The following is a 10749-nucleotide window of genomic DNA, read 5'->3' on the forward strand; positions in this document are numbered from 1 at the left end:
GCCATCCCTGAGGCACGGACGAGGCCCGTCTCTGTCACGTCTGAACCCTCCATGGCAGAGGCCTAAATGCATCCTGGAGGCCGGTGCAGAGGGCGGCCCCCCGAGGGTTGACCCGCAACTCCAGGAGTGGAGAGGATTTCAAACAGCGTCTGTCACCTCCTACCGTGTGCAGGTCCCTTTCCCCGGCACAGGCTGTGTGCTCGCGTCCTGCCGCTCACGCTCGTCCCCAGGAACAGCGTTCCCCAGCTGCCCGAACTCACAGCCTGGGACTGGAGCTGGGGGGCCCCTGTTCTGTAAGGGCAGGCAAGAGTGGGCGCCTCCCCACAAAGAGCAAGAGAGGCGGGACGTCACCCCCACGCAGGACTTGGCCCGGCCACCTGATGGTGGAGTGTCTTCAAAGACAGGCCAGGAACACGCTGTGTAAGACGGCAGGGAGCCCAGAAGTGGGCGTCTGGAGAAGCCCTACAGCTGGAACTGGCAGGGGTTTGGTGAGCCGATGGGGACAGCTTTCACTGACCTGATGGTGCTGGTGGGCGAAGCATGAAGGTCTTGGAGGAGGGGGAGGAGAGGGAGGAGGGGGGGAGGAGGAGGTGGAGGAGGGGGAGGGGGAGGAGGAAGGGGGAGAGGATGGGGAGGGGGAGGAGGGAGAGGGGGAGGAGTGGAGAGGAAGAGGAGGGGACAGGGGAGGAGGGAGGAGGAGGGGGGACGGTGAGTTGAGGTATATTGTCCCCAGTGTGGTAGATTGTCGTCTGGGAGAGTGCGGAAGGGAGGCGATGCACAGGTTGCTCAGAAAAAGAGATCCAGGGTCAACACAGGTGCCAGGGTCAGAAGGTAAACACGAGGGCGTCGGAGCCCCGGATGGGAGGCCTGAAGAGGCGGGAACAGGCGGGGTGGTGGCTGAGACCCGGAAGCGCCTGCTGGTGGGTTTCCCCGGGAGCCCTCCTCCTAGAGGAGGGAGGGCCGCGCGCGCGGGTGGCCGGGTGACACGTGGGTGGGAGCTAATCCCCCAGGCCTCGGGCCGAGCGAAGTGCGGGTGGTCTCGGGAGAGCGGCTGAGTAATGTCCCGTGGACACCCGCCGGCTAAATGAGGAGGGCGGAGCAAAGTGACCGGCCCAGGGCCAGGCGGTGGCGACCGCGTGCAGGCGCAGAGCCGTGTATTGGCCGTGATCGGAGGCGGAGCACGAGGGGAAGGGGGCCACGGGCACTGGCAAGAGGTGAGGGCTCACCTCACGGGGAGGGGACGGGTGGTCACCAAATGGCTCTGCTGCGGGGGGCCGCCGGGCCCCAGAACGCGTGTGGTGTAGGCGACACGGAGCCCCCAAGCACGGTGGCTGCAACGAGGGGGACAGGTGTCGTTTCTTGTTCACGTGAAGGGCGTGCAGAGGTCCGCGGCCCAGACTGTGTGGTCACAGGGAGGCGCGCTCTGCGGAGAGCCCCTGGGCCCGCAGGTCCCCCCGCTGAGTGCGCCTGCGCCTGGGGGCCGGTGCGTCAATGCCCCCGCTGTCCCGCTGGCAAATGTATACACGCCCAGATGCGCCTGCGTGGAAAATCCAGCGCCTGTGCGTAGGCCCTGCAAACACACACGAAGGCGACGTCGAGGGTCCCCGTGGAGTCTAGGCAGTGCTCTTCCGAGGGGAACGAGTCTCTGAAGCGCCACAAGCTGCCAGTCCCCGTCCTCCGGTGGCCGGACGCCACGGGTCACACAGAGGCTCACGGGAGGAGCTGGGGAGTGTGGAGTCCAGATCTTGCGCTGCGGACACGGCCGGGGCCGCCTCCCCTGATGCCCACGGAGCTGGTGGCACATCCCTGAACCCACAGGCCCTCTGAGGCCTCTGCTCTTCGAACAAGCATGTCCGTCTGTCTCAAATGTCATTCTGTCCCAAGCACTTAGATAGCGCCTACCAGCTCATTCCCTTTACGGGATGGATAGGACCACGAGACAAAAATGGTCCAAGAAAGTTGGAGGCCAACAAATGGTGAACCAAAAATACCATTAGCTGCTAAACCCAAGTGAATGAAGTAGCGATAGGTTCCGCGCAAGTACAGTTTTCCCCAGAAATGTAAGAATGGTTCAATCTTACGCAAAGATGTCTATCGCTGTAATTCGAGAATGAACGGTAATAGCCATAGATCATCACCATTCACTTATTATGATGTTTTTAAAATTCTGAAATAGAAGGAAATTTGAATATTTAGTAAAAGTTTTTCAATAATTTAATTTACCTAAAATAAACACTTAAAACTCAGAATTCATAGAACCTTTCCAGTTATTACCTCATAAATTCCTGCTAAAATATTAAAATTTACAATACACAAAAGGGACACCTGGGTGGCTTGGTTGCTTAAGCGTCTGACTCTTGGTTTCAGCTCAGGTCATGATCTCACGCTCCCTGAGTTCAAGCCCCACATCCGGCTCTGCACTGATGGCGTGGAGCCTGCTTGGGATTCTGTCTCTCCCTCTATCTTCCCCTACCCCCTTGTACGTGCGCGCTCTCTCTCTCTCTCTCTCTCTCTCTCAAAATAAACTTTAATATTTTTTAGAAATATTAGGGGGATTTCACGGAAAGAAAAAAAAAATCCGAAGAGAACTCCTTAGGAGTGAGAAATCTGACAGTTGAGTGTAGAAACGTGATGGATAAAGAAACACCATATTACACATAGATGAAGAGTAAGACACCGGAATTTCAGCCATTAACCGCCAAGCAGTTAACTTTACCAGCAAAATGGGTGTATTCAGAGGATGGCCACTCAGGACAGCTAAGCTGCAGCAGAACTGGAGGCGATCCCACAAAGGGGAGGAGCCTTCTTTCATAGCAAACAAGGAGGGATTTGGGGGGGCTGTTCTGAAGGAAAGTCCACTGGAGACCAGCAGGGGTGCAGGGTGATGAGGTCTCTAGCAGCTGAGTTGCAGGGGTGGTGGATTTCTCAGAGACAGTGGCCACCTTTCTCTGCTGGGTGCGGAGGTGATGACTCCCTCCGGAGGCTAGAGGCTGACTTGGAGGGGGCTCCCCATCCGTATCCCCCTCTGGCTTCTGGAGTCCACTTTAGTGAGTTTCCCTTCACTAATGTTCACAAAGCTGAGCAGATTAATGAAACTCACAGATAAAAGGAGATGGGAAATACAGAGACTGGAATATCTGGAAACAGAAAGGAACAGTCCGATACAGAAGGCAGCAAACCGCCGGAAATGGAGGGAATGGGGGCCTGGGCGGAACTGGCAGGCAGAACCACGGGGCTTCCCAAGGCCTCGAGGGGCAGGGGCGGGGAGACCGGGCTATTTCTGCTCACAAAGCTTCCTTTTTCTGGGATGATATGAGACATGGGGAGGGACGACAGGGAAGGAAAGCCCTAGAACACAAACAAGTAGCAACGCACGTCTAGCTGCACATCCCCAGGGAACCCGTCTTCCTGTCCCCCAACACCAGGCCCCATCACTCAGTCCCTGTCTCTCCCAGGCCTTGGGGCCTGGTGGTAAACGGCCGTTATTTGGTGCATTGCATTGTCTGCACTTCAGCCGTGCTGGAAACCAGGCGAAGTGTGTCGTGCTGTTGTGAGCTTCTGAGACGTGTCTCTTGTCCCTCAGTGCCGTCCTGTCACCTGACCCTCCACGGTCGCGCGTCCTTCCCACGTGGGCCCTGGGACAGCGCTCCCCACTCGCGTTGGGAAGCCCGCTGTGTGCCCGGACACGATGGCGCGCTTCTCCTGCGCCACGTCCCGTGGCGGCTCCTGCTCACTACAGCGCGGAAGGACGGGTGCACGCACTCGTTTCCAACCCTGCAAATTCAGCGGTGGGAACGCACCGCCTCAGAGACCGTGCTCCCCGACTGGGCCTTGGCCGGTGGTCCCCACTTCCGCCGGCTTTTCCTATCGCCCACACTCTTGTTGGCAGCGTAATGCAGTGGAAATACGTGCGTGGAAGCCGCTGGATCCCAGGGCCCCTTAAGCGCGGCGCTTCCAGAAGAGGGGCCGCCTGGACCCGCGGTGGGCAGACGACGGGGGGCGGGGACAGTCCCCGCTGGGGGCGGGGCCCGAGGCGCGGCTGCAGTTGGCCCGCGGGCCTCCAGAGGGCGCCCACGACTTCCGCCGCCTGGGCCGCCGCTGGGGGTGGAGGGTCGGCAGCAGGCGGGGCCGGCTTGGCCTGGGCCGCTGTGGCTTCAGCCTGCGTCTCTGCCTAAGCAAGGCTTGTCCACCGTTCGGGGCTGAGGCACGCGCACGTGGCAGCTTGCTGAAGGGGCCAGGGCAGTCGTGACTCCTCGCCCCGCCGAAGACTCCCCGGGGCAATGACTGGAGCAGGGACAGGATCCCACTGAAGTAACGTTGAAGACACTCAGATCTTGGCCCTTCCCACCGACACCCGCACGCAGCCTCCATGCTGCCTCCAGAGCCCCAGCTGCGGCTGCCCCATCGCCCCCTCCCCAAATCACGGTCAGGGCTGGGGGCCCAGCAGGAGCCAGGGCCGCGGGGCCCCTGTGACACAGTGGGGGCCCTGGGGGTGGCAGGAACCCAGGGCTTGTGTCCCCTCATCTGGAAACGGGAACGATGATGGCCAGAGCCACCTCGGGGGAACCCCGCCTGACGTGGGTGAGGTGCCCTGGGACCCCAAACCCGGGATCCACCCTCCAGAGGGTGGGAGCCCACGCCCACAGCCCCCATTGTGGACTGCATCCTCCCGCCACTGGCCTGAGCTCTGGGTCCGCACCCCTGAGCGCAGGCTTCCGGGTGAGAAAGGAGGGCCTGGGCACTGAGCGCCGCCCCTGCGGGGGGCCACACGGGGGCCGGGCAAGCGGTGCCTCATTTCCCCGCCTGAGGAGTGGCTTGCTCGAGTCCTGGGCATTCGCTGCGCCAGAGCTGAGGCAGCAGAGCCAGCCAGACGGGGTGCCAGCCACATGGGTGCCACCCACAGTTGGGTCGCTGGAGTCCCCTAAGTGCCCTGAAAGCCCTCACGGGCCGGCACCCTTGTCGGCTCACGTGGGCGTTCCCTGCACCCAGCCTGTGATCTGGGAAGAGCGGACAGAAGGCACGTAGGTCTGTGGGACTCATGGCTGCCCACTGCTTCCTGCTCTGGTCCTTGTAGAAAGGAGAGGAGAGCAGCGCAGGCCCCTGCGTCTCTCGATCAGATAAGGGGCCCCACCCATCTTGCTGCCTTCCCCCACCGGGGAGGAGGGAAGTGCTCACCACCCCGCCAGCCCCACTCGGCCCCCGATCCAGACCCTGCCCTGCTCTCCACATCCAGCAGCCAGCAGGCCTTGCGCAATCGTGGCACAAGGTGCCCATCCGTCTCTTCTGGAGGCCTCCAGCCCTGACCCCCGCTCCGGGCTTCCTGGCCTGGTCCAGGGACAACTTCTCCCATGACGCGATCAGGCCGCAGGCCCAGGCCTCCAGCAAGATAAAAGAATTGCGCTGACGGGGGGCGGAGGGAGCAGCAGGATGGCGTTCGGGGCAAAGGCACGAGTGTGGCTGGCAGGGCCCTGGCCGTCCCCGGGCAGGGCACGCGCACCGGGCGCCGGAGCCGCTCCGGCCCCCAAGGCGGTGCTGCCCTTCGAAGCCATACCGCGCTGTCCCGGCAACAAGTGGACGAGGTTGCTGCAGATCTGGAAGGAGCGGCGCCTGGAGAACCTTCACCTGGAGGTGCACCAGCTCTTCCAGGAGCTGGGGCCCATTTTCAGGTAAAGGCCTCCCCGCCCACCTCAGCCACAGCACCTGTGCGGCTCTCCCTAGCGGCTGGGGAGTCCGGGCCAGGCGCACTGCCGCCTGTGCTCTGCGTCCCCGGGGAGGCGGGGTGGGTGCCGAGCAGCGGGGGCGGGGGGTCTGGGCCCGGCACCTGGAGACTGCGGCTCTTGGGGAGGAGGGAGCACTCCCTGGCCGCGGCTGAGAGGGCAGAGCGCGGACAGCAGAGCAGGAGAGGCTTGGGTCAGACCGCGGGAGGGACTGCCCGCTCCGGGAGAGGCCCAGTCCGGGAGAAGGGACAGGCCCGTGGGAGACGGGCCGCCTTGGTCCTGCACAGTGAGGCCTGGGGGAAGGCACGGGTCCCCCAGCAGGGCTCTGAGCTTCGTCCCACAGGTATGACGTGGGAGGGACACGCATGGTGCTCCTGATGCTGCCCGAGGATGTGCAGAGGCTACAGCAAGTGGACGGCCATCAACCGTGGCGGCCGCCCCTGGACCCCTGGCTGGCCTACCGACAGCATCGAGGGCACAAATGTGGCGTGTTCTTGCTGTGAGAGGGAGTCTGGGCGGGCAGGGGCGGGGAGGGCCGGGGCAGGGCTGATGGCAAGCGGGCCTGCCCAAGGCCCGTCCAGTTTGGGACGGGAGAGCGGCCGCCGGCTCCCGCTGGGTGCCCACCCCTTGGGGATCATATGTGTCCTGGGGCTGAGGAGGGGCAGCGGGGCCACGGCCTCAGAGAGGAGGACGGATGATCGCTGCCATCAGGGAGCCCCCAGGCTGCACAGGCCTCCGCGGACTCCCCGTGCGGGGTGGGCTTCTCCCTTCCTACAGGTCAGGGCGGGAAGCCCAGGGCAGCGGGGAGGAGAGTCGGGGCTAGGGGCTCGGGAACGTGTCAGCATGTGCTGGGGCCTGAGGACCCACTGGCATTGACTAGAGCCCAGGTGGCTGAGGAGGAGAGAGGCCGGGGCTGGGGAGGGGGGCTTGGGGAGAAGGGGGACGGGGGAAGAAGGCACCTTTGCCCAGGAGCTAAGCTGTAGGTGGGTGTGTGTGTGAGCACGTGTGTGTGTGTGCGTGTGTGTGTGTGTGCGCGCGTGCGTGTGTGTGTGTGTGTGTGTGTGTATCCTCTTGGGTGGACAGGGGACATGGGACCGGCCCAGAAGCATCATTCTCAGAGCAGGGAGGGTTGGAAGGAGAAGGTTGCGGGGGCCCCTCACTCTGGAGCTGGCTGGCCCACCTCTCCCCTGCCTTCAGGGACAGGGAGAGCCCAGCCCGGACAGCTGCTGACGTGCCAGCCAAGGGGCCCGCCGGTGTGCGTGAACAAACTCCACGAACCCAGGCGGCGCTGCCAGGCAGAAGTTCTGGGCTCGGCCCCACCTTCCACGGGGGCACCCTGGGCCCAGCACACAAGGCCTCCCTGAGGGAAAGGGCTGGCGCTCACGCCCCCAGGCAGGCGGCCTGCCCCCTGGGACCAGCGGGCCGCTCCCTGCCTCGCCCCTTCCCCTTGGAGACGAGGAAGATGGGTCCAGGGCTGGCCCCAGGCTGCTGACTCGGGCTCCCCTGAAGCGCCTCTCTCTGCTCTACAGAAACGGGCCCGAATGGCGCACGAACCGACTGAAGCTGAACCCAGACGTGCTGTCGCCTCAGGCCGTCCAGAAGTACCTGCCCATGGTGGACTGGGTGGCAAGGGATTTCTCGAAGGCCCTGAAGTCGCGAGTGCTGCAGAATGCCCGGGGGAGTCTGACCGTGGACATCCAGCCCAGCATCCTCTACTACACCGTAGAAGGTCCGCGGGGTCAGGGTGGGAGGGAAGGGGGGTCAGGGCTCGGGGAAGCCGGGACCGGCCGGGGACGGGGCTGAGGCCCCCGTGACGCTGTCGGCCACCCTGGGCTCAGCAACCGTTCCCTGTCCACAGCCAGCAATCTAGCCCTTTTCGGAGAGCGGCTGGGCCTCCTTGGCCACAGCCCAAGTCCTGCCAGCCTGAACTTTCTCCGGGCTTTGAAGGCCATGTTAAAGTCTACCGCGCAGCTCATGTTCATGCCCAGGGTCCTATCACGCTGGACAAGCACCCAGCTGTGGAAGGAGCACTTTGAGTCCTGGGACTACATCTTCCAGTATGGTGAGGGCCAGAGACCGGGCAAGCGTTGAATGCCAGGGACACCAGGGTCCCCGGTTTCCTGTCACCACAGGCTGGGGGAGGGCTGAGGTCACCTCGGGGGCCTTTGTGGCCCCGAGAGGCTTGGCGGTGAGTCCGGGCCGCGCCGGTCCTGAGCAGTTGGCACGGGGCAGGCGGGCTGACGGGCAGGGGCGTGAGGAGAAGTGCCCGGCCCCTGTCTCTCCGTGCCCCACAGCCAACAATGCCATCCAGAAAATCTACCAGGAGCTGGCCCTCAGCCGCCCGGAGCACTACAGCGGCATCGTGGGGCAGCTGCTGATGCACGCGGACCTGAGCCTCGAAGCCATCTGGGCCAACTCCATCGAGCTCACCACCGGGAGCGTGGACACGGTCAGGACAGCAAGCAGCCCTGCCCTAGGCCATGGAGCCTCCTGACCCCAGGCTGCGTGCCCCCGTGCCCGTGTCTCCTGCAGGCTCCTGTTCTGAGCTGACAGAAGGCTCTGACCTAGGGTGGGGGGCCCGGGAACCGACCCTCAAGGGAAGGGGTCTGCAGTTCCCCGAGTGGGATGCCACACTCTAGGCCCAGTGCAGGGTGGACGAGCCCAGAGACATGAGCAGCACAGACACCATTCAGTCGCCTGGGTCCTGGGAAGAGGGGAAGGGCCGCGATGCAGCTGGAGGGCTGCCTGCGCCAGGAACCCTTCCCAGGCACAGAGTCCATTTGGCCCCAGGTCAGAGATGCTCTGGAGGTGACGGGCGGATGACAGCAAGGGGCGCACAGGGCTCCAGCTTGTGCAAGAGAGAACAGATGGCATGCAGCCTGGGGGTGGGGGCAGGCCGCAGGGTGTGGAGTGCAGCCAGAGCCTCCTGGCCCTCCACCCCAGGTTCACGCACCAGCATCTGTGATGTCCTGCTCTGGGCCGGGCACCCGGGGCTCCGAGAAGAGGCGCAGGCCTGCGGTGGAGAAACTCCCCAAATTGGCAGCCGACTCAGGGGCCGGGGCGGGCCGTCCATGTTCCGACCACAAGGTCTGGGCTGACCTGCCTGCGGGTGTCCGGGCGACAATCCTACTGGGTGCCAACGGTTTGGGGCAGTAGAACACCCCCCCATACACAGCCCTGAGAGGAAGGACCCCAGAGGAGGGTGAGAACCAGGGCTCGAAGGGGCTGGAGAAGGCCTGATTCTTTACTGAGCCTGGGCACACCTTCCCTGAGGGAGTCAGGTGTTAGGTTTTAGATCCTGAGGTCCCAGATCCCTGGGATGAGTCCTCCTCCGGGCGTCCACGTCACCGCGGATCTGAGGCGACCCACCCCCAAGGGAGGACCGTCTTCCGGGGTGGAGAGGCCCCGGGAGCTGAGGTGCGTGGCCTGGGCCGAGGTCTGAGCCCTGCACCCGTGGCTCCTGCAGACGGCCTACCCCCTGTTGATGACTCTCTTTGAGCTGGCTCGAAACCCTGAAGTGCAGCGGGCCCTACGCCAGGAGAGCCTGGGGGCCGAGGCCAGGATCTCGCAGGATCCCCAGAGCGCAACCTCGGAGCTGCCCCTGCTGCGGGCGGCCCTCAAGGAGACCTTGAGGTGGGTGTGGCAGGCCCTGGCTGCCGCCTCTGTCCTGGCCCCACTGTCTGGACAGCAGTGCTGGGAGCCTGCGGCCAGGTCCTGGGGCTGAGAAGCGGCTTCGCCCAAGATGCCACCCTGTACCTCGTCCTGTTCTCCCGAAACGGATAGGAGCTCTTCTCCCCCTGGGATCCCACTTCAATGCCCCGGGCACCATCCTCGGCCGTGTCCGCCGTGTCCGGGGGCTGCTCAGGCTCAGAGAACTTTGTCTGACTCAGGAGGTGCAAGGAAGCAGCTCCTCGTGATCTAGGCTTCCCGGTGCCAGAGGCGACCCGGGAGGGGGGCTGGCAGCTCCCCCAGGCCGGCGCATCCTGGCATAGGAAGGTGGCCGAAGGGAAGCGAGGGTCCCAGGGACAGCTGAGGACCCTGTCGGGTGCCCCCATCCGCAGGCTGTACCCCGTGGGGATGTCTGTGGACCGAAAGGTGGCCTCGGACGTGGTGCTGCAGAACTACCACATCCCGGCAGGGGTGAGTGAGGCCCCACAGCCCCTCCAGCAGACGCCAAGCCCGCGTGACCTTCTCACTCCTGGGGCCTCCGACCCCGCCCCTCCCCACCTCTCCGCAGACATTGGTCAAGGTGCAACTCTACTCCCTGGGTCGAAACCCCTCTGTGTTCGAGAGGCCCGAGTGCTACCATCCCCAGCGCTGGCTGGACAACAGGGGCTCTGGCACCAGATACCCACACCTAGCCTTCGGCTTTGGTCTGCGCCAGTGCCTGGGGCGGCGCCTGGCAGAGACAGAGATGCTGCTGTTGCTGCACCACGTGAGGGGGCCTGGGTGGCCCGGGGGCGGGACGGGATGCGACCGGGCAGGGCGTGGCCTGCGGGTGGGCGGGGCCTGGGGGTGCCGGGTGGTCTGCTTGGGGACCACCGGCCTCTCCTCCTCCGCTGCGCCTGACCCGAAAGGTAGGGTCCAGAAAGGCAAGGGAAGGTGGACCGGGACATCGGGGTTGACCATTTGACGTGCCTCTGTCCTAGGTGCTGAAAAGCTTCCTGGTGGAGACGCTCAGGCAGGAGGACTTAAAGATGACCTACCAGTTCGTGTTCGTGCCCTCCACCCGCCCCCTCCTCACCTTCCGGGCCATCAACTAGTCACGTCACCGCGCCGTCGGGCCAGAAGTGCTGCCAGCCCCCTTCCGCCTGCCCCCGGCCACCCTTGTTTTCTCCCACGGACCCTGCTTCTGGAGCCACAGCACTGTCCAGCCGGCGCCTCGCACCGAGGGGCAGGGGGATGAATCTGGCCGCAGGTCCTGCCTGTGAGCCCAGTGCCACCAGCGCCTTCTCCAGCGAGGAGCACCATCGGAGGGCCTTGGCCCCCGTAGCCCCCAACACTAGCTCCAGGGGCTTCAGATCCGCCCCCA

The 10749-nt window shown here is 64.2% G+C and overlaps 1 protein-coding gene across 2 annotated transcripts; it reads left to right on the forward strand.

Annotated features, from left to right (window-relative positions):
• The first annotated feature begins 5427 nt into the window (after positions 1 to 5427).
• Positions 5428 to 10480, forward strand: LOC122234972 (cytochrome P450 11B1, mitochondrial-like). Of its 2 annotated transcripts, XM_042973211.1 has the most exons (9): positions 5428 to 5666; positions 6061 to 6216; positions 7247 to 7446; positions 7576 to 7779; positions 8012 to 8166; positions 9184 to 9350; positions 9779 to 9857; positions 9955 to 10152; positions 10367 to 10480. In XM_042973211.1, exons 1-9 carry the CDS (start codon positions 5428 to 5430, stop codon positions 10478 to 10480), a joined length of 1512 nt encoding a protein of 503 aa, XP_042829145.1. The 2 variants fall into 2 exon arrangements, with proteins under 2 accessions (XP_042829145.1, XP_042829147.1); XM_042973213.1 differs by lacking the exon at positions 9955 to 10152.
• Positions 10481 to 10749: the final 269 nt, after the last annotated feature.

The sequence above is a fragment of the Panthera tigris genome, chromosome F2 (genome assembly GCF_018350195.1).
Source record: "Panthera tigris isolate Pti1 chromosome F2, P.tigris_Pti1_mat1.1, whole genome shotgun sequence".
In the NCBI taxonomy this organism is placed as follows: Eukaryota; Metazoa; Chordata; class Mammalia; order Carnivora; family Felidae; genus Panthera; species Panthera tigris.